Below are 24,449 nucleotides of genomic sequence, written 5' to 3'. Positions count from 1 at the left end.
ACACAAATACAGAATTCATAAGGATACTTATTATAAATCAAAATAAGGTAGCACAAAATGCACTATATATAAATCACACTGATATAATCATGGTATCCCATATTCATGATCAATCAAATAAAATAAATTGAATTATGAAATACAATAATATGGTTAATGATATTATTAAAAAAATCTACACCCACTACCAAGACATAGCTGGTTGGTAAAAGAAAACAAAAAAAGAGTACTTTACCAAATAGTGTTTTATAATAATAGCCCAGATCTATATTTTAATAACAATTCAAAGACTTTCAAAATAGTTCAGAAAGGGTCCCCATAACATTTGAAAATCTTGATTAGAATCAGAAATCGAACAACGAATCTTCTCTGAATTTAAACATGGCATAACATCGCATAGTCATTGAGCATGTGTATGGGAGGGGGCAACCTCCTTCCATTTAAGCAAGCTTGCCCTCCTAGCCATAAGAGAAATAAAAGCCAGTACCCACAAATGAGAAGGCTCCAAAATTATAGCTCCTCAGCAATACCAAATAAGGCAGTCAAAGGATTGGGCTTAAAATTAACTTTTAGAAAGTACAGAAAAAGTTTGGAATACATTTTTCCAATATTTTTCAAGGCTCAAACATGACCAAAGCATATGAATTAGTGAAGCCTCTCCATTATTACATCTGTCACAATAAGGAGATATATCTGTGAAAAAAAGAGAGCGCTTGTCTTTAGACATATGAGCCCTATGTACACTTTAAATTGTAGGAGGGAATGATGAGCACATAATGATGAAGATTTAAACATTTTGAAAATAGCCCTCCAGGTCTCATCAGATAATGAAGTCTGTAAATCCTTTTGCCAATCTTTTTTAATTTTGTCTAAAGGAACCATTCTCAATCCCAACAACAGACCATAAGTATAAGATATTGAGCCATTATCAAAAGGTCTCAAATTAAAAGTTACATCTATTATGTTCTTATCTGGGCTGGTAGGAAATATATATATATAGTTTAGATCTTAAAAAATCTCTAATCTGTAGATATCGAAAAAGTGAGTATTTGATAAGTTATATTTTACTGAGAGCTGCTCAAAAGAAGAAAGATTCCCTCCAATGAAGAAATCCTGAAATCGTTTAATGCCTAATCTATCCTGTTCTCTTAAAAAACAGATCGGCCGTAGATGGTTTAAAAAAAAATCAAAAAGTAGGACTAGAAAGAGAAAATCTCAATAAACCGAAACTATAGCCAGATCCTCGGTAACCACCAAACTGTCAGTTAATTTATTTAAAGATAAAGGAAGAGAGGATCCGAGAAGAGAAATAATAGAAAGTTTTGTAACGGAGTTGGCTTCCAAAAGGACCCATATTGGACAATCCTCACGATTAATATAATATAACCAGAACGTAAGATTTCGTATGTTAATTGCCCAGTAATATAACCTATAATTGGGTAGAGCAAGGCCTCCATTCTTTTTAATTTTTTGAAGGTGGGCTTTATTTAATTGGGGTTTTCTGTTCTTCCATATATAGGAAGAAAGAATCGAATCTAAAGAATCAAAAAAAGACTTAGGAATAAAAACAGGTACGGCTTGAGAAAGGTATATAAATTTAGGTAAAATATTCATTTTAATAGAATTAATTCGACCAATCAATGATAAAGAGAGAGGCGACCAATTAGAAAGTGTCTTTTTCACATAATTCATTAAGGTTTCAAAATTTTCTTTGAATAGATCTTTATAATTCTTAGTGATTGTTATACCCAAATATGTAAATTGTTTTCTTACAATTTTAAAAGGAAGGTTACTATCAGTTGATAGCAAATTATTTAAAGAAACAATTCACTCTTATATAAATTCAATTTAAATCCTAGAAACTGGCTAAAATTAGTCAGTAAAAGAAACATAGAGGGTAAAGAGGTTGTAACATTAGATATAAAAAGCAATAGGTCATCAGCATAAAGTGAAACTTTATGAATAGTACCTTTCCTTAAGATACCGGTGATATCTTTAGACTTTCAAAAAGCAATTGCTAAAGGTTCTAATACCAAATCAAAAAGCAAAGGGCTGAACGGACATCCTTGTCTGGTTCCATGTTGGAGTTTAATTGGTTTAGAATTCTGAAAGTTAGTAAGGACCCTAGCGTAGGGAGATAAGTAAAGTAATTTAATCCAAAGAATAAAATTGGGCCCAAAATTAAATTTTTCTAAGGCTTTAAATAGGTAATTCCATTCAACTCGGTCAAAAGCCGTGGATATTTCTTTGGATGGAGAATACATAACATTGAACAATCGTTGGATATTAAAATGGGACTAATCGATTTTTAATAAATCCTGTCTGATCATCAGATATTGTAAAAGGTATAATATTCTGGAGCTTACGGGCCAAAACTTTAGGTAGGATCTTAGCATCAACATTGAGTAAAGAGATTGGTCTATATGAAGAGCATTCAGTGGGATTCTTATTCTTTTTAAGAATTAAGCGAAATGGAAGCTTCATAAAAAGACTGTGGCAACCTACCCACCTTGAGGGAATCAGTAAGGGTAGAACATAAATAAGGTATAAGCAATGGAGAAAAAGCCTGATAAAATTCTCCAGAGAATCCTTCAGGTCCTGGAGATTTCCCAGAATGAAGTGAATGTATAGACTCAGTGATTTCCTCCTGAAAAATAGGTTGATCCAACTGCTTTCGATTATCAACCAAAAGTCTAGGAATATTTAATTGGTCTAAAAATTGTTCACTGCAGTATTATCTTTAACAAAATCAGAACTATACAATTTAGAATAAAATTCTCTAAAAGTGTCATTTATTTCAAAATGGTCAGTTGTCAAATCACCATTGGTGTTGCGATTTTTTTAATTTGCTGTTTAGCTATAAAGATCTTCAATTGATTAGCCAATAGTTTACCTGTTTTTTTTCTTCATGTATATAGAATTGGCTTCTATCTTTTAAAAGTTGGTTTTCAATTGGATATGTTATAAGATGATCATATTTAGTTTTAATTTCAATACGTCTTTTGTATAGTTCGGGGTTTGGTGCCAAAGCATATTTCTGGTCTAATTGTTTTAATTGATTAACTAAGTCAGTTCTCTCTTTATTAGCTTTTTTCTTAATATATGCAGTATAGGAGATAATTTGTCCTCTAATATATGCCTTAAAAGTGTCCCAAATGATAAGACTAGAAGTCTCTTCCAACACATTTTCTTCAAAAAAAAAGTAATTTGATTCTCCAGAAATTTTAGAAAGTCCTTATCAGATAACAAAGTTAAATTAAAACACCAGGATCTGTACATATGAGTGAAACCAGGAAGTTATAAAGATAGAAACACAGGAGAATGGTTGGATACAGCTATTTCTTTATATTCAATGGATCGAACTAATGGAATCATTTGACTATCAATAAAAAAACAATCAATCCTGGTATAGGAATGATGAACATGAGAGAAGAATGAATACTCCCTTTCTGCAGGGTGGAAAAAAAGTCAGACATCATCAATATCACATTTCATTAGAAAGGATTGAATAAATAAAGCTGATTTATTAGGTGTGGCTGATTTAGGAGAGCGACCTAATACTGGGTCTAGACAACAATTAAAATCTCCTCCCATCACTAAAGAATAAAGACTCACATCTGGCAGGAATGAAAAGAAACGCTTAAAAAATTCTGGGTCATCCACATTGGGGGCGTACACATTAGCAAATACAATTAATTTATTATCTGGTTTCCCTGACACTATGACAAATCGCAAATTAGGGTCGGAGACAACTTTATGTTGAAGAAAAGAAATTGTATTGTCTATAAAAGTCGAGACCCCCCTCAAGATTTTGCTCTGAATGAAGAATGAAATTGTAAACCCCTCCACCGATTAAAAAGGCGTGCGTTGTCACAATTATGTACATGTGTTTCTTGTAGGAAAAATAATGGGGGCCCTTCTTAATATAAGCAAAAATCTTATTCCGTTTCACAGGATGATTTAACCCTTTCACATTAAAACTAATTAAATTAATATTTTGATCCATTTTAAATGCTAATTAACAGAAGAGTTAAAAGATCTGACCATAAGTTATTAGAACCAGAGAATGAACCATAAAATAAGGTACTCAAACAGAAAATTTGGATGGTAGCCCAACCCAGCTTCAAGAGGAAAAAGAAACCCCATCCTCCTCCCCCTCCCAAAGCCAAAAAGCCGGCCAAAGGACAGTCGGCATGCTAAACCCTAAAGGCAACCCTCCCAAAGAAATCCTGCTGGCAAAACTCCAATCATTCAAGGTTATTATGTTCCTACCAGGAGAAAACAGACAAAAAAAAACTTAGATCAGAAATCCAAAACATAAAAGGATTCATTTTAACAATTTAAAAAAAAATAGAAAAACCTCAAAAAGAATAAAGTAATAAAAAACATCAAAGAAAATATCAGAAAGCAAGATATATAAACGGTTAAAATGTAAGTTTATTAAAACCTTATTCTATCCAACATTAAAAAGATAATTGCTCTTAGATATAGTGCAATTAATCTGCTTTCAAAAACTTCTGTGCGTGTTTTGATTCCTGGGATGGCAGGACTTTCATATGATTAAAAACTGGATCGACTAGACTTATACTCGATGGAATTTAGAAGATTTAGAGGGGATCTTATTGAAACGTATAAAATCCTAAAGGGATTGGACAGGCTAGATGCAGGAAGGTTGTTCCCAATGTTGGGGAAGTCCAGAACGAGGGGTCACAGTTTGAGGATAAAGGGGAAACCTTTTAGGACCGAGATGAGGAAAAACTTCTTCACACAGAGTGGTGAATCTGTGGAATTCTCTGCCACAGGAAACAGTTGAGGCCAGTTCATTGCGTATATTTAAGAGGGAGTTAGATATGGCCCTTGTGGCTAATGGAGGGAAGGCAGGTACAGGGTTCTGAGTTGGATGATCAGCCATGATCACACTGAATGGTGGTGCAGGCTCAAAGGGCCGAATGGCCTACTCCTGCACCTATTTTCTATGTTTCTATGTGTTCAACCGATCCCAGCCATTTCTGCACACCATTTTTCTGTATGATTCTAAGACATGCTGGGAAGCAAAGGGAGGGCTTAAACCCTTTGTTATAAAGCAGCAACATAACCTCTTTATACTTGGCATGTTCAGCCATGACCTCCGGTGTATAATCTTCCATGAATCTGATCATCTTCCTGTTGTATTCAATCATTCCTACTTGGCTGGTATGATGGATTAAAAGCTCCTTAGTATGAAATACATGAAAACATAAAATAACCGACCTAGGTTGCTCCCCCGACTTTGGTTTCGGGGCCAGTGACCAGTGGGTGTGGTCCAACTTAGGCAGAGACGGCAATAAATCAGGGAATAGCTGCTGCAGAAAGCTTGCAAAGAACTCCGTGGGGTGGGCACCTTCAATTGATTCTTCAAGACCCAGAATACGTAGGTTGTTACTTCCGCTTCTGCTTTCCAGGTTGGTAATCTTCTTTGTTAATTTTTCGTTAGATAATAATTTTTTGCAGAGCCTACTCATGTCTTCTAAGTCCGCTTCCAGTATCAACAAAGTTTCTTTATTCTCTTTAAGTCACTTATCGTGTTCAATTAGAGTTTGTTGAATAATGTCCAACTTGGCGTTAAGATGTTGAAATTCTTCAGAAAGTTCTGTTCTTTGCTTTTTAAGGAAATCTCCAATTGATTTCAAAGTGGTTGGAGAATCATCTTTTTCTTTTGCAGAGGCTTTAGTCTTTCTCAAAGACATAATAGAGCAATATTGAGATTTATAATAAGGTTTCAAAAAATTGGTAGGAAACAAAAAGATAGATAAGGTAGGAGTAATTTCAAAAAGATGTTACCCCATTGGCTACCAGCAGGGCTCTCGGAAGGATTCCTGACACAGTATGTGGACAAGCCAACCAGAAGACAGACATTCTGGATCTAGTACTAGATAGGCATTGAATCTGGTCAGGTGACATTTCTCGGTGGGTGTGCTTTTGGAGACTGAATACAACCTTGCTTTGCACAAGGAGGGGAGCTGATAGTATGAAAGAGTTTTTAATTGGGGGAGGGGGAATTATGATGCTATTAGGCAAGAACCTGGGAGCATAACTTGGGAATAGAGGTTCACAGAGAGATGCACATCGGAAATATGGAGTTCAGTTAGGGAGCACCTGCATGGATTTTGGATAGATTTGTCCAGTTGAGATAAGGGAAGAATGGTAAGCTGATGTGGGATATTTAATCATGAGGAAGAAGGAAGGTTTAGGAAGCAAAGAGCAGACTGGGCTCTTGAGACAAAATTGCTCAAGCTGTGCCAGATTAGTTGTGGAGTGGTGGTGGACAGCATTCTTGAGGTCTTGCCAGTGATATTTGATCAGGTTAAGGTCAGGACTCTGACTGGGCCACTCAAGGACATCAGTTTTCTTCATTTGAAGCCACTCCATGATTACTCAGTAAGTTAACTTTGGGTCATTGTCCTGAAAGTCAAATTTCTGGAAGAGGATATCAAGTTTTTATCCAAGATCTCTCTGAATTTAGCAGCATTCATCTTGCCATCAATTCTGACCAGTTTTCCAGCCCCTGATGTTGAAAAGCATCCCCATAACATCCACCATACCTTACAGTAGAGACAGTGTTAGTTCAAGAGCCACAAGTAAAGTTGCAGCTCTATAAAACTCTGGTTGGACCACCCTTGGAATATTATGTTCAGTTCTGATCGCTTCATTATAGAATGATAGAAGCTTTAGAGAAGGTGTAGAGGAAATTTACTCGAATGCTACCTGGATTAGAGAGCATTTCTTATAAGGAAAGGTTGAGTAAGCTGATGCTTTTCTCTTTGGAGTGAAGGAGAATGAGAGGTGACTTGATAGAGATGCATAAGATGATAAAGAGACATAAAATAAATAGGGTGAACAGCCAGTGCATCTTTTCTAAGGCAGCAGTGGCTAGTACGAAAGCATATGTTTAAGGTAACTGGAGGAAAGTATGGGAGTATGTCAGGGATAGATCTTTTACACAGAGAATGGTAAGTGCATAGAATGCTGTGTGGTGGGAGGAGGTGGTTATAGAGTTAGATACATTAGGAAGATTTAAGGGATTTTTGGATAAGTACATGGGTGAAAGAAAAATGGAGGGCAGTGTGGAAGAGGACTAGAATGATCTTGGAGGAGGTTAAAAGATTGACACGACATCATGGGTCGAAATACTTGTACTGTGCTGTGATCAGTTAGATCTTGGTATTTCAGACTTAGTGAGTAAATTACATTTTGGAATAGATTTTATCACGTGTCTTACTGAAATGTAAAGAAAATGGAAGTTTGATGCCATATTCACTATATTTGCTTTTGGGAAAAGAGATTTTTGTTTCAGTCCAGTATTTTCAACAGATCTGGAAAGCTTTCTGCAAATAACCAGTCTGAATAAATTTTACAAAACTGTAAGATGGCACTGGTTTTTGTGTGACAATAATTAATGCTAGTAATTTAGTCTGTGAAAACCCCAACAGATCTAACTTGATGTCTATAACTGAGGTTCCGATTTACCGCCTAAGGTATAGAATATCTTCATTGGGCACACAGGTTTGTAACCTCAATCCTGACATGTATTCTATTGGATTTTAATAGATCTGAAAAGACTAAAATGTAGGACGAATTAAATATTTTCTCACAAATGCTAAAATCTTGATTTTAAAAATGCAGAGACCTGGTGATTTTGTTTATTTTAACTAATAAGATAGATCACCTGAAGTGTGATTCTAATGTCCTGTATGGTGAATGGGTGGCAGAGGAGTACCTGAAATGGGAGGTTGCTTGGCAGTTTTGAGCTGGAGACGCTACTTGATGTGCAAGTGATGATTTGGTGTTCGGGAGGGGAGAGAATATAGAACATAGAAATCTACAGCACAATACAGGCCCTTCGGCCCACAATGTTGTGCGGACCATGTAACCTACTCTAGAAACTGCCTAGAATTTCCCTACCACATAGCCCTTTATTTTTTCTAAGCTCCATGTACCTATCTAAGAATTTCTTAAAAGACCCTATTGTAGCTGCCTCTATCACCGTCACTGGCAGTGCATTCCACACACGCACCACTCTGTGAAAAAATTACCTCTGATATCCCCCTTATACCTACTTCCAAGCACTTTAAAACTATGCCCCCTCATGTTAGCCTTTTCAGCCCTGGGAAAAAGCCTCTGGCTATCCACATGATCATTGCCTCTTATCATCTTATACACCTTTATCAGGTCACCTGTCATCCTCCATTGCTCCAAGGAGAAAAGGCCAAGCTCACTCAACCTATTCTCATATAGTATGCTCTCCAATCCAGCAACATCTGGAAGAAGAGTTTGACTGTGGGTTGTAGTGGTGATGGGTACAAAACAGAACTAAGTGTGCAAAAGTTCTAGTGTCCTCAGGTTAAGATCTTTTTGAGTAGATGTTTTTTAAATGATACTAAAGTTAACCTCACTGGTATTGTGATGTCCTAATTCACATGAGCCATCTGTGCTCCATGCATGCATCGTTGAAAATTGCATAACTAACTCTTTAAGTATGTATTCAGTATCATTGGTAACTCTTATGAAGAACTAAGAAGAAAAAAATCAGTGATTATCATTCTGAATTACTTTTTATTGAAACACACATCAAAGTTGCTGGTGAACACAGCAGGCCAGGCAGCATCTGTAGGAAGAGGTGCAGTCGACGTTTCAGGCCGAGACCCTTCGTCAGGACTAACTGAAGGAAGAGTGAGTAAGGGATTTGAAAGTTGGAGGGAGAGGGGATCATTTTGGATCTCCCCCTCTCCCTCCAACTTTCAAATCCCTTACTCACTCTTCCTTCAGTTAGTCCTGACGAAGGGTCTCGGCCTGAAACGTCGACTGCACCTCTTCCTACAGATGCTGCCTGGCCTGCTGCGTTCACCAGCAACTTTGATGTGTTGCTTGAATTTCCAGCATCGGCAGAATTCCTGTTGTTTACTTTTTTTTGAAATTGAATTACATAATGACCAGATAGTTGCTTTTCTCATTTGAAAGAAAATTTGAAGCAGTCTAATTAATTAAGCATGATAAATGGAATCTTAATTTCTGTGGGCCAGATCAAAGATTTCGAGATATAAGTAGACTGCAAAATCTATACCAATTTGGGTGTCTTCCAAAATTCTTGAGAAAGATGTTAACAAACCAATACACCTTAGCCATTAAACCAAGCAAAGCCTCTCTGACTAAGTTGTTTAACTATGTTAATATCAGTCCTTCGGAACCTCCAAATAAATAAGATTGTGCTTGCTCTTTCATGTAAGAATTTCTTTTGATTCTTTGTTCCATAGTATGGAAAACTTGTAGATCTCTGTCATCCTATCCACAAGAAGTACCAGATAGCTGTCACCAAAGTTTTTGGAAGATACATTAATGCTATTGTGGTTGCTACTGAGAAAACAGCCAGAGATTGTATTAAGTATTTGAAAGAGGAACGAGCTGAGCCAGAGACTTTCTTGGCATTAGATTACCTTGAAGTAAGTTTAAAAATATCACATTTTGGAATAATAGAATGATTTCTGATGTTGCTATTGCACTTTTTATTTTTCCAGTAAGTGCTAGAGCGGTATTGAGATTAAAATAAAAACAAGCTTGTTGCCATTTTCTTGTTCAAGTCTTTGTAGCTACTTTAATAAAAGGAGGAGAAGCGAAATGTAGAGCAGGAACATATGCCTAACATTTTGCAGCTTGCATATTTGTTGTTATCTAAATCTCCTGTTCACATATTAAACTAAAACTTCTTTATAGTTTTTCCCCATAGTCACCCTGGTTTTACCCTGTCAGAGACATCATTCGCCTTCCTCTTTCCTGCAGCTATTGAGCTTCCATTCTCTTGTCACGTACCCCGTGACGGGAATAAAGAACCAGCAGAGATGGAAAACACTTTGGAGTCCAGTATTGCTATTAACTAATAATATTTATTAGTAACTACACAATACAGTAATATAAATGTAGATAAATCAAACAGGTTAGCAATGATTTTTTATATATATGTATCAGTAAGTGTGGAAATATATGTATGAAAAACCAAGCTTCTTTAAGTCTAAGGGTAAAAAGATACAGTCTTACAATGATAAGTAAAGTTTAGTTCAGTTCATGGTATTTAGTTGAGTAGTGATGGAGAGAGAGAGAGGGAGAGATTTGAGTCTTCAGGTGAGCTGACGCCATCAATCTTCTCGTTGTCCTCTGAAATCCTTTAAAAGTCACCGACTGTGACTTTAACAAGGGGGACCGGTTTTCTGTGGTGGAGCTATCCCCCAGGCGAGGGTGGACACATGGACAACTCCCCACCAGTCAACCCCTTTTCCTCCTTCCACTGCAAGAGCAATTGGATCGATCCTCCAAAACCCACTTTTTCTGCGGGCACAACAATGTTCATTCAGTGTCCAGATCATGTGTCTAAGGTCTGTATCATCTGACCTCCTATTTTATCTTCCCGTACTGAGCATCAACTGTCATTCAAATAATCCCTCCTTCCTTCGTCTGTGAAGAAATGCAAGTAGGCAAACTGTCCTTGAACAAATATCAGCAGCCTGCCTTTGGTCACCATAGCAACTTTCGAGCTGCTCGGTGCTGTCTCCAACTCCAAACTCCGTAGAAATCCAAAGTTACTTCCAGTGCCTTAAAGTGACAGTCCAACCATTAATCTTCGTCTCTCTCTCTCTTTTACAAGCAAGCTGTTAAATAACACTCTCTCTCTCTCTCTCTCTCTCTCTCCCCCTCTCTCTCCCTCTCCCTCTCCCTCTCCCTCTCCCTCTCCCTCTCCCTCTCCCTCTCCCTCTCCCTCTCCCTCTCCCTCTCCCTCTCCCTCTCCCTCTCCCTCTCCCTCTCCCTCTCCCTCTCTCTCTCCCTCTCCCTCTCCCTCTCCCTCTCCCTCTCCCTCTCCCTCTCCCTCTCCCTCTCCCTCTCCCTCCCTCCCTCCCTCCCCTCTCTTTTCAAAGCACAGTTAATAGGGATACTTCAGGATCCCCTCACACTCTCCATCCCAGTTCTGATGAAGCTCCTTCTGCCTGAAACACTTAACTTTTATTCCTGTTCTCACCAGATGTCACTTGACCTGCTTGTATTTACAGGATTATCTGTTTTTACTGATTTACAGAATCTATCTCCTTTTGGATTTTCATTGTTAGCTTCTTTGATTCAAGAAAGTCATCACATTAGCTCTAAATAAGTGAGAAAATGATTATTCAGTGCAGATTAAAATAACATAATATCATTATGGCCCTAATTACTATTTTGGTGCAGTCAGGCACTAAATACACTCATTACGCAATAATAAACAACCAGTATTCTTTATGAGAATCTCCAGATACAGCTCTGGAGCTAACAGAGTATTTATGATCTTTTGGACAACACAATAAGCATAAAGTGATCTTCCTGTGCTTTGCTGCCACTTTCCTTCCATATTCCCACCTCATCAGCTCTTCCTGCAGTGTATAGTTGATGGACAGTCAATTAGATGATTTGCCTTCGTTTTCAAACAACAGACTGCCTGTTGCTTCCTAGGTGCTAAGACTTGACTTAAAATAAATCTGCTCTCTCACAGGTAATGTCAGGCAGGCCTTGCATTCACTTTGCCCAGTGGTTTTCCAACAGACATTAAAGATGGACATCATCCCCAGTGTATTAGACCTCATACTAGATTGTTACAACGTTGATGTTGGTTGTTGTGTTGGAATAAATTTCCTTGTAGAGGAAAAGTAGATTGATAGAAGTAGTCAATTTAAGTTCTTAAAACAATCTTATTGCAGGTAAAACCAATCAATGAACAGTTGCGTGAAATTAAAGGAGCTAAAATGATGATTGATGTAGTTCAGTGTGTATCACCACAGCTGAAGAAAGTAGTACAGTTTGTTTGTGGCAATGGACTAATATGTGAAAATCTGAAAGAAGCCAGACAGATTGCATTTGAAGGACCAGAAAGACTTAAGGTAGGAAAATGATGTTTATCAAATTATATATGTTGTGGATTAGTTATACTCAAATCATGAGTATCATATCTTTGATGGTGAGTCCTCTGTTGGTCAGGGTTGACCATGGATGTTACAACCTAGCTGTCTAGATAGGCAAGCCAGGGTAGTACAATATGGAGAGCAAGCTGTTGCCCATGTAGCAAGCTCCTTCTTTCCATGCATCTGATGTACCCAAAGGAACAGCAAAGACCAATACACATAAAGGTTGTTGGTGAACACAGCAGGCCAGGCAGCATCTGTAGGAAGAGGTACAGTCGATGTTTCGGGCCGAGACCCTTCGTCGGGACTAACTGAAAGAAGAGCTAGTAGGAGATTTGAAAGGGGGAGGGGGAGATCCGAAATGATAGGAGAAGACAGGAGTGGGAGGGATGGAGCCAAGAGCTGGACAGTTGATTGGCAAAAGGGACTGATACAGTTTGGCACGAGCAGTACCACAGGAGTTGCCAGTCATTGTTGAACTCAATGTAGGACTGCTGTAGGGACTCCAGCTCCGGATTTTTCTCCTTGGGATTTACTCCCAGAGCCTTCCCCATGAGTAGGTATAGCCACAAAGCAGCAGAGGTTTGAGGTCAGAGTTTTCCTTCTCCTAGATGAGCTATTAACCACGCAGACAAGCCCCATCTGCCTAAAGCAACTGATTTTAAGGTGCCAGTAGCCTGCCTTTGCATCTTCTCGTGTCAATAGAAATGATTCTGCTAGGCTTGGTAGCTAAGCCACATGTTGAGGCCAGGAGTTGGACTTGGCAGTGAGAAGCTATTTGAGTCATATGCCATTGGGAGCATTTAATAGGTAGTGGGAGGTTGTTCCTCACTACCACTCCCAGCTATAACAACCTTAAGGATCATATCTTTACATTGTAAAGTATATCGTTCTCTTTTTTTCCCCATTGTAAATATCGGTAGTTTATATACTTGATGATGGATTGACCTTTAAAATGTGTTTGATATTTACATGCTTATGTTTAAAGATCATCTTAAAAACACGTTGTTTAGATTTGTGTTGTAAAGTGATGTAGTTATTAACTGTGAGGAAATTCTACCCAGATACAAAGTAGAACCGCAACGTCAACACAGTATACTAATTAGTCTGACTTTTTTTCAAAATAAGTGTACTTTCACTCTTCTATAACATAGACAGTGGCATTGGATGGAACACTCTTCCTAAAGTCTGGTGTTATCTCTGGGGGATCCTGTGATCTAAAGTTTAAAGCTAGGTGCTGGGATGAGAAGGGGATCAGTCAGCTGAAAGAAACCAAGGATAAGCTGAAAAATGAGCTCCGGGTGAGTTAAGTCTGTTTTTAAATTTTTGCACATGAGATCCATTTTTATTTTCATAGAGTAAGAGGTTAATGACAAAATTGGTGGTTATATCTCTTAATTTGCAGGACCTAATAAAAGTAAACAGGAAAGAAGCTGAATTAAGGCAGTTGCAGGCTCAAATCAAGGGTGTAGAGACCAGGATGAGATATTCCTTGAGTGATCTGGAGCAAACTAAGAAAAAGCAATTGGCTAATCGTCAAATGGTAAGAATAGGTTAAAATTACAGAATTATATTTGGGAAAAGCTTTCTTAAGTGGGAAGATCCTAAAGTTCTCATCTCGTCCTTTCATGCCTTTCAATTATTTCTGAAATGACTCTGAAGTTTTTCTCTCTGTGACATCTGGATAAAGACCACATATTGATCCCTCTATGCAATCTAAAATTTCTTCATGGACTCAAATTACCTTTTACTGATTGGAACATGTGTATTCTAGTACTCCTGCAATTTAATTAATAAACTGTCTTTCTGACTTGTTTGAAATTGTCAAGCATTCTCGAGGTTTCTTTTCAGTGACTATAGTCAGAACTGGAACTATTGTGTCTGTATAACTACATATCAAACAAGTAAAAACACGCACACAGCAGATGGCTTTGACTGGTGTATTCACTTTACAGAGAGAGAAAGAGCAATGCACATGCGCAGACAACAGATCAGTGTGCGTAGATAAGTTTTCAGTCCATACACTGTGCTGAAGGGAGCTATTGCGCTAGAAGAAATAGATCCATACATTACACTTCCCCTCCCTTTAGGTTGATGTAACATAAAACTGTACATGTAACAAAACATTCAATTTCCCTTTAACAAATCATATTCATATAAACATGCTTTCACAATAACAGTCCATAACTAACTTCAGTATACTAAAGATCCGGTCGTTTGGGTGACACTCTGTTTCTTTCAGGATAGGATCTTTGGCATCAGGTCTTGTCAAAGATAACTTTTTCTTTTACAGGTGTCACATTGCTGTTAGTGACATGATCATCATCGAAGAGGCTGTAATGTGTCCATCTTGTTGAATGCAGTCGATTTGGCTGTATCCTTCAGCTGAGTGTACAGTATCTGGTCTACATGATGTCTCCATGTATGAGCTCCAACACCCTCTGTGTACATATATGGTCTGGTTGTTGTAGCTATCCAACCCTACTTGTCTTTTCGGTAATCACATGCTAGGACTTCCTGTCCAACCTCAAAGCTCCTTGCTGATTCACTTGGCAACTAGCTGAACTGTTTATTCTGCACTTCCCTCCGTAGATCTGGTTTCAGGAGGTCTATGCAAGATAGCAGTTTCCTGCTCGTGAACAGCATTGCAGGTGTTGGATATTTCATCGCATGAACAGAGTTCAGATACACAAAAAGAAAGTTGTCCACCTTGTGCTGAAGTGAAATGTCCTCCTTGTTCATAGCTTTAATGGACTTCCTGAAGGTCTGGATAAATCTTTCAGCTAACCTATTCGTTGCTGGGTGGTGAGGAGCTGACTTGAAATGATTGATGCCATTTTTCTTCATGAATAGTCTGAGCTCTTCTCACGTGTATTGTGGTCCATTGTCAATCACAGGTTGTTCAGATAAGCCACTTCTGGTGAAGATAGTCCCCAGAGTGGAAACAGTCTTTTCTGATGTGGTGGACTTCATTGGTATGATCTCCAGCCATTTCGAATGAGCATCCACCAGCAATCAGAAAATGGAGTCAATGGGGAATTGGGGGGAAACCCTCCACTGGTTTGAACCATACCTGACACAACGGAAGATGGTTGTGGTGGTTGGAGGTCAATCATCTCATCCTCAGGGCATCATTGCAGGAGTTCCTCAGGAAAGTGTCCTAGGACCAACCATCTTCAGCTGCTTCATCGATGACCTTCCTTCCGTCATAAGGTCAGAAGTGTGTATGTTTGCAGATGACTGCACAATGTTTTGCACCGTTCATGACTCCTCAGATAGCGAAGCAGTTCATACCCAAATGCAGCAGGACCTGGACAATATCCAGGCTTGGGGTGGCAACTGACATTGGAGCCACGCAAGTGCTAGGCAGTGACCATTTCCAACAAGAGAGGCTCTAACCATCATCCCTTGACATTCAGTGGCATCACCATCACTGAATCCCCTATTATCAACATCCTGGGGGTTACCATTGACAGGAAACTGAACTGGTCTGACCATATAAACACAGTGGCTACCAGAGCAGGTCAAAGGCTAGGAATCCTGCAGTGTGTAACTCACCTCCTGCCTCCCCAAAGCCTCTCCACCATCTACAAGGCTCGGGTCAGGAGTGTAATGCAATATTAGCCACTCGCCTAGATGAATGCAGCTCCATCAACATTCAAGCTTGACATCATCCAGTACAAAGCAGCCCAGTTAATTGGTACCCCCCTCCACAAGCATCCATTCCCTCCACCATCGACGAACAGTAAATACTATCTACAAGATGCACTGCAACAACACACCAAAGTTTCTAAGGCAGCACTTCCCAGACCCACAACCACTACCATTTAGAAGGACAAGAAGAGCAGATACCTGGGAACATCACCACTTGGAAATCCCCTTCCAAGTCACTCGCCATCCTGACTTTGAAACATATCGCCATTCCTTCATTGTCGCTGGGTCAAAATCTTGGAATTCCCTTCCAAACAGCACTGTGGGTGTACCTACACCTCAGGGACTGCAGTGGTTCAAGAAGGCAGCTCATCACCACCTTCTCAAGAGCAACTAAGATGGACAATAAATGCTGGCTATGCATAGATAAATAAATAAATTGGTGCAGCACTGCAGCAATGTTTGGGCGAAACCCGTGGTGGTAGTTTACCAGGCCCAAAAATGACGTGAGTTGTGACACATTTTGGGTACCTACAGCACTGCTTCAGTCTTGTTACTTATGTAAGCCCTGCTTGTCAGTGGTATGTTCACAATATGAGAATTCATTCCTGAAAAGTTCTTACTTCTTTCTCTCATTGCATGCAGACCAGATTCACTCAGCCTAGTAAGCACTTTACCAAGGTTCTGGACGTGCTCTTCATCATTCTTGCCAGTCACAGTGATGTCACCAAGGTAGCATTGGGTTCTTGGGATATCATGGAGCACTTGGAGCTGTTTGCCAAATTGCTGCAGTTGATATGATGCCAAAGATGCAATGATTATACTGGAATAGTCCTTTGTGAGTACCTTCCTATTTGACTCCTTAATCTCCATTTGCGGATAGGTTTATGTCAATCTTTGAAAATCTCTCCCTGCCTGCCAAATGCCTTCTATTTGTGGGAGGGGGTACTGCACAATATACAGCATGGAGTTGATTCCTGCATATCCAAACAGCTCCAGCCTTCCCTTTCCTGATCACCAGAACAATGGGCATGGCCCAATCATTCCATTCAACCTTGAAGAGAATGCCAGATGCCTCCAAGCTCTGCATTTTCGCATCTACTTTAGGACGTAGTGCGTAAGGCACTGGACACGCTTTACAGAATCTTGGTGATGCTGCTTCATTCAATTCTGGCCTTCATGCCTTTGAGTTTACCAACACCCTTCTCAAACAATTTCTCATTAGCATTAAGCAGCTTTGAAAGCCTCTGGTTAGAGCTCCTATTTGGGCTGCAGTTGCTTGTTGATGACACATTGAGAGTTTTGTGTGCCATTTTAATTGGATTTTTCTCAACCATTTTTTCTCTGAAAAATGCTGGCTCTCCACTTTTGAATACGTAAAGCTCTAACTGCTGTGTTTGGCCTCCATACGTCACATTCACTTTCAGTTGGTCTTTGGGAGATACTTCTTCGTCAGTGTAGGTCTTTAGCATCACTGAGGTCTTTTCTAATGGTAGTTTAGATAGCAGTCTGTTGTAGTCAGCCTCTGAAATTATAGACAAAACTGACCCTGCATCCAGCTCCATTTTCAGTTTTATACCAGACACGTTTATTGTGATCCATATAAATCTGTGATCTGCTTCAGTTCCATGCATGACACCTCATCTTTGTCAGACTCTGTGTTGTCTGATTTTGTTTCCCATTTAGTCACTTTATGCATTGGTTTAGTTCTATGTTTGAAACTTTTCATTCTGTGTGGTTTTTCTCTTTGGTTGTGCTTTTTGTCTGACTTGCACACTCTCTATATGACCTTGTCTATTACACTTTCTGCAAACTTTTTCTTTGAACCAACAGTCATTTGCATTATGGAAGAATTTACCACACCGATAACATTTTTGGATTTCGCACCATTCAAGGACATTTTGTGTGTTTCACATTCTGAACGCTTTCTGTAGTTCTACCACATGCTTTGCTACAATCTCTAATGATATTGCAGTGGTCAAGGCCCATTCTAAGATTAGGTCACTTTTTGACAGTAGCCTCTTTTGAGTACTTTGACTATGCATTTCACATACAAGCTTGTCCCTTAATGCGTCAGGAAGTCCATCTCTAAAGTCACAGTATTGGGAAAGATTGCGCAGTTCTGCAATGTATTCAGCAACGCTTCCATCCTTTGGTTCCTCTGTTAAATCTAAATCTCTTAGCTATTACTAGTGGTTTGGGGCTCAAGTGATTTTGTAAAATTGTAACAATTTCGTCGAACTTCTTGGTTGCTGGCTTTTCAGGAGTTACGAGGTTGCGTAGAAGCCTGTACATTTTAGCACCCATTAAGGAAGAAGCGTGGATACTTTCTTTTCACCATCCACATCATTCGTATTGCAATACAATTCAACCCTCTCGATATATGATTCCTAGTCCTCATTAGCACTATCAGATTCATCAATTTTCCCAATTAAGGCCATCATCACTTTAACTTTGCTAGTTGTGCGTCTTTCACTATGTACCATACAGTTACCCACATGTCCCATTGTTAGGATCCATGACCATCTTCTCCGTACAGGTGTTCCCTGCTTTTCGAACGTTTGCTTTACGAAACCTCACTGTTACGAAAGATCTACATTAGTTACCTGTTTTCGCTAACAGAAGGAGCTTTCACTGTTACGAAAAAAGGCAGCATGCAAAAGTAAGGCAGCGCGCGCCCTGAGCAGCCGCTCCTCCCCGGATTCGGAACTGCGTTCTAGCTGGCATTGCTTAAACACCTGCCTGTGAGCAGCCGTTAGCAAGATGAGTTCTAAGGTATCGGAAAAGCTTAAAAGAGCTCGTAAGGGTGTTACTCTTAGCGTAAAACTAGACATAATTAAGTGTTTTGATCGTGGTGAACGAAGTAAGGACAAAGTGAGTTTGGCTTGTGGAAGTTGACCAAGATGATATTGAAGAGGTTTTGGCATCCCATAACCAAGAACTGATAGATGAAGAGTTGATGCAATTGGAAGAGAAAAGGATAACAATTGAAACCGAATGCAGTAGCGAACGAACCGAAAGTGAAGTTGCCCGGGAACTGAACATGAAGCAACTGCGTGAGATTTTTGCTGCAATTATTGCAGAAAAGTACGACTTTAGTTTTGAAAGGGTACGTCAGTCTAGGGCATACTTGTAGAATGGTTTGAGTGCTTACAAAGAACTGTGTGATAGAAAAATGCATGAGGCTAAGCAGTCAAGCATACTGTCGTTTTTCAAACCTTTCACATCAGCCACAACAGATGACGAACCTTGACCTTCGACATCGAGGCAGGCAGAGATAGAAGAAGATGACCTGCCTGCCCTGATGGAAATAAGACAATGATGAGATGACACCCCAGTGTCCCACCACCCCAACCCCCGGGCCGCGGACAGATAAGATGATTGACCATGGTCATTAATTTGTAATGTGAATAGCAGAAGCAGACCAAATGAAAAAGAGGTATAGTGTGAAGTAGTGGTCGCCAACTGGTCGATCTTTGAGACTTTCCCAGTAGATTCCAGAAAAAAAAGAAATACACAAATACATTATGCCTGATAAACATTTCGATGCAAAAGCAAATTTTACCCCTAGCGCGCATATGTGAGTCATTTTTAACCCACACTTAGTTGCTTTCCTTGGTTATTGTGTTTCTCTTTTTCCACTGCCCAGCGTCATGCGTTACATGTGTGCTATATCATGTGACTGTTGCTGCTGTCTTGTCAAATTTCCATGGAGCGTGAGAGAGCCTCATTTATCTTAAACATAAACGAACAAACAGGCAAGCTGTCCAATGGCGAAAGTAAACAACGTGTGGGTAAAATCACTTATGCACTCATGACTTAACTAAAATTTGATCAACTTTAATCGGTTTTGACTCTATTATGCTGCTATTTATATTACGTCAGTTATGCAAAAGTTTGATCAGTTGTACTGCTCTTTCTTTTGAATTTTTTTGCCTTTGATAGCATGAATTCATATTTAGCATTTCCGATAGTGTGCTAGTAATTAGCATTAATTTCAGCTTTTACTGAAGAGTTAGCACGTCCCTCTCCCTCTCCCTCTCCCTCTCCCTCTCCCTCTCCCTCTCCCTCTCCCTCTCCCTCTCCCTCTCCCTCTCCCTCTCCCTCCCCCTCCCCTCCCCCTCCCCCTCCCCTCCCCCTCCCCCTCCCCCTCCCCCTTCCCCCCCTCCGCCTCTCCCCCCCCCTCTCCCCTTCTTTTTAGCTGTTGTATTTTTTTCAGTGTAGCTTGTGCTGCATCAAAGTGACCAATTAGATTAGATTAGATAGGAGTACAGACTATTGCAAACATCAATATACGGCACTCGCTGGTGATATCCTGCAAGGTAGCTAGCTAGCGTGGTGGAGGCTCCACGAAAGAAGGCGAAAATGTACAAATTCCATCCAGAATGGGAAGAGGAATTTCTGTTTACTTTGGTGAAAGACAAGTGTGTATATATGTTGTGCCACCAAGCACAAGTACTGACTAAAAGAGGGAATCTGGAGCAGCACCACAATACCAACCACCAGACATTTAAAGACACCTACCCCCAAAGAGCGCAATCCATGCCAGGAAAGTTGAAGAGCTGAAATCGGGGTTGAAGGCCCAGCAATCGTTTTTCACAAAACATGCTGCTCAAAATAAGGCTGCTATTAGAAGCATCATTTCGTGTAAGTCACCTTTTGGCCAAACACAAGAAGCCTTTTACAGATGGCGATTTATTCAAGGAAGCAATGGCCATTACAGCAGAGACTGTTTTTAATGACTTTAAAAACAAAAGGACATCAAAATCGCAATACGTAATATACTGCTTAGCCCTGCAACAGTTACAAGGAGGGTGGAGTCACTATCAGAGGACGTGGATCGACAAGTGTTAAAGGACTTGTCACTCTGAATATTTTTCACTGCTGTTCAATGAATCCCTAGATGTAATGCAAACAGCTCAGCTTGTTGTATTTGTCAGAATGACTTTCCAGGATTTTACAACAAAGGAGGACTTCCTCACTCTTTTGCACTTAAAGGAGAGAATGAGAGGTGAGGATATTTACAAGGAGTTTAAAAAAAATGTCCATGAAAATGACATTCCCATTCATAAGCCGGTGGCAATTACTACTGATGAGACCCCAACAATACGCAGTGTGTGCGTTGGTTTTATAGCACTGTGCTGTAATGACCCTGATTTTCCTGACTTCCTGAATTATCACTGTGTGATTCATCAGCAGGCCTAGGCTGGGAAGGTCATGGATTTTTCTCATGTAATGACACTGGTGGCCAAACTGATAAACTTAATTCGAGCAAAAAGCACTTCAGCACCGCTTATTCAAGGTGTTATTGGATGAGCTCGATGCCGCTTACAGAGGCATACTTCTTCATGCTGTTGTTTGTTCGGTGGTTGAGTCGCGGCAAAATGCTGCAACGATTTGTTGACTAGCTGCCTGAGATGAAGACTTTTCTGTCGACAAGAAACGAGGAACACGAGGAGCTGTCAGATGATGCGTGGCTACTGGATTTAGGGTTTCTGTCAGACCTGACGGCTAAATTAAACACACTTAACAACGAGCTCATAGGAAAAGACCGACACCTGGCCCACATGATAAGTGCAGCAAATGCGTTTAAGGCCAAGCTCGGTATTTGGATTTCAAATTTAAAGAATGGGAGGCTGACACACTTTCCGAACTTGGAGAAAATGTTACAAGCCATCATGGGAAAAAAAATGCTTTTTGCCCTGAGCAGTACTGTGTTTACCTATACAAACTGGCAATAGAGTTCAATCGGCGTTTTGGGGAGCTAAACGTCATGAAAGATACTGCTGCATTTATTTCAAACCCATTTCTGCTGATCGATATAGAACAGATAGCAGCCAAATTCCAGCAAGTATTTGGTGTGCCAAGTGATATTGAAATGGAAATAATTGATTTGTAAAATGACATCGAGCTTAAAGCAAGATCAAGGAATGGTGACTTTTGGGGGCTTGTCAGCAAGGAGGAGTTTCCTCATCTCACCACGTGCACTGAAAGTTAGTGCCTACTTCAGGTCAACTTATCTGTGTGAAGTTGCATTTTCACAGATGAAAATTATTAAATTTAAGTACAGGAGCTGTCTTACTGACAGACACCTCGCAGACTGTCTAGTTATGAGCCAAATTTCAGGGAACTAGCAGAAAGTATTCAGCCCCAGTCATTACACTGAGTGCAACAGTCAATTTTTATTCATTTTATTTTTCGTGTTGAAATAAAATGAGATAATGAAACTTAGAATTAAAGGTATGAAGTATTATAATCTTAAAGAAAGACAGCTATGGACTGTTTGATATGCTAGTTACAGTGTTTTCTTGGTTGAATTAATTTGAAAATTTGACAAAAGCATTTTATGTAATTCAAATAAAATTAGCTCAAATAAAAGGCCTCAAGTTGGAAGTACAGTCTGAGCTGTTTTTTCTCTAAATGATTTAGTAGGTTGATCTTGCCTTTCACTAAGGCCGAGGTAGGAGATCTTGGGCTTAAAAAGGTTGGCGATCACTAGTGTGAAGTATTTGAAATACGGATTTATACCAGAACCAGCACTGTGAAATGTTTTTTTCAAATGAGGCAATGAAATTGCTCAGGCTCCTTGAAAATTTGAGGGGAATACACTCTGATAAAGCAAACAAGAACTTGGGTTATTTACAGTCAAGCAGTGGATAACCCAATCAAGTTTGGGAACCATTGATAAACATGCTGTCAGGCCTTTATTTGTGAAGATTGACTAAAGTCATTCTCGGCCACCCTATTTAAGCTACTTAAATTTAAATATTTTTCAAGCACCATGTTACTGAATTTTCATATCATGTATCAACTATTTAATGTAGCATGATGACAATATGCCTGAATATTCAATTACGTTCAATTTCTTTTAGGAAAGGTCAAAACTAGAAAGTACTTTGGCCAATTTGAAGTCCCTGTTGACTATGGTAAGATCAAATATTGAGGATCGAGATTTGAAAATGCAAGAGATTCAGTCTCAAATAAATAATGTAAGTATACATGTGCAATTAGATTAGTTATTTTATAATGCATTTCATATTCTAGGGGCCAACAGAATGCAAGGTGGGGGGGAAAGCTCCAAAATGTAAAACAAAGCATTAACATACGTTAAATATGAGAGTTTGTTGGAAGACTGAGCAGCGCTGTAAGGAAACAAATAAGGGTAAAGATGTTTACAGTTAAATTGTCATTCAGTATCATTTGTCAGTGTTTGTAAAAGAAATATGCTACATACAGACTTTAAAGATAACAGAAACAAATTAATATTTTATTCCATTAGATGTTTTCAATAAACCAGCTATATCATCTCTTTTGACCTTTATAGATACTGTTTGACAAACTAAGTTTTTTTTCTGTTTTCTTTAAATATTCAGCTAATTTATTTTTGCTTTGGATGATCAAGCAGTGTTTCTCATTACTGATTTATGCCTTCTGGGCTCTCTGGGGCAAATGTCTGCAAGAACATTATAAACTCATTTGTGGTATCTTGTATAACTGAATATTCTACTATGATTCTCAGTGTAGGCTCCTGTATAAAAATTTGGCATATGGGAGAAATACTGTCTGGTAATATTGGAAACATACTTGACAAGAATCACAAGCATTAGAGAGACAGAATGATAACCCAGTGGACATGAATCAGTCTCTATTATAAATCCCACCAGATTTTCAGTTCCATTAAAGATAATTATTTGAGGCTTTGGAAAAGTACAGAATGAGCAACAATTCTTTAACAACTAGGTTGTCTTTTGCACCAGAAGTGAAGTAAAAATACCTTTTTGTTGCATTTCTTTAGAGTAATATCAAACTTTTTCAGACAGATTAATAGCATTCTATACTACACAGGTTGAAGATAGAGTGTTTGAAGATTTCTGCATCAAGATAGGTGTAGCAAATATCCGTGAATATGAGGATGAACATGTGAAGCATTTAGAAGAAATAGCTAAGAAAAGGTCAGAGTAATTTGCAGCTATAAAATCTTTATCTATAAAGATGAACTTTGGATCTCTGAAGTCTACTCACCAACGTTTAGAGAAAATTCCAATTGTACGTTAACTGTAAATTAATTTAAATATTCTATCTGAGCATTTGCACCAAAACAAAATCAGGTATAATTTCTATCACGGCTTGAGCAAATCTGTAAGAGGTAATGTGGTATAACTAATTGTCTGCCGATTAGAAATTCTGTAAGATTCCAATCCTCTAAAGTTAATAGTTAAAATTTGGCATCTTCTGGACTGGTTTAATAACTTATTCCACCAGATTACCATCCAGGAGCAATTATTTGATTTATCTTACAGTTGTCCATATTTCCCTACATTTTATGATACTCCTGATACAGTATTCTCTTTTAGAAGATTATATTACCTAAAGCAGATTAATGTTTTAGTTTTTAAACTATATTGAGAATATCCCTATGTTGCAGGTCGGAGTTTGAGAACCAGAAAATACGGTTGGCAATCCAACTCGAATACTTATGTGATAGGATTATAGAAGATGTCAGAAAAATTAATAAGTGGAAAGAAGCTATTGCAAAAGATGAAGAAGAAATTATGAAGTTGAAGAAGGTACTGAGCAGTTAAATTGATTTGGAAACTAGTACAATAATGCATGAAGTTTCAATGGCTATTTGATGATAAACAATTTCCCAAGTTTTAAAAATACTGTTTTAAAGAAGCATTGCATTTTCTGTCAGAATTAAAATTCATTGTAATCCCACAATATTTTATGTAGAACAATTGAAATTTAATTTCCTTTCCTTATAAGTGACATACTATTTCACTTCGTCCTCAGTTGTTTATACAAAGCACCAGGACAGATTTCTACTTTGCTGTGTGATCAATTGTA

The 24,449-nt window shown here is 38.8% G+C and overlaps 1 protein-coding gene across 1 annotated transcript in view; it reads left to right on the top strand.

Moving 5' to 3' along the window:
- LOC134352361 (structural maintenance of chromosomes protein 1B-like) overlaps nt 1–24,449 on the top strand; it is a 107,347-nt gene that overhangs the window by 31,000 nt on the left and 51,898 nt on the right. The window contains exons 10-16 of the mRNA XM_063059670.1: nt 9,291–9,476; nt 11,751–11,930; nt 13,106–13,252; nt 13,357–13,494; nt 22,475–22,591; nt 23,448–23,554; nt 24,028–24,169. Of these exons, the coding sequence (XP_062915740.1) occupies nt 9,291–9,476; nt 11,751–11,930; nt 13,106–13,252; nt 13,357–13,494; nt 22,475–22,591; nt 23,448–23,554; nt 24,028–24,169 (1,017 nt within the window). The remainder of the gene's footprint in view (nt 1–9,290; nt 9,477–11,750; nt 11,931–13,105; nt 13,253–13,356; nt 13,495–22,474; nt 22,592–23,447; nt 23,555–24,027; nt 24,170–24,449) is intronic.

This window comes from Mobula hypostoma, chromosome 9 (genome assembly GCF_963921235.1).
Source record: "Mobula hypostoma chromosome 9, sMobHyp1.1, whole genome shotgun sequence".
Taxonomy (NCBI): Eukaryota; Metazoa; Chordata; class Chondrichthyes; order Myliobatiformes; family Myliobatidae; genus Mobula; species Mobula hypostoma.
Note: the sequence above shows the minus strand (reverse complement) of the source record. Positions and strands in the feature narration are given on the sequence as shown.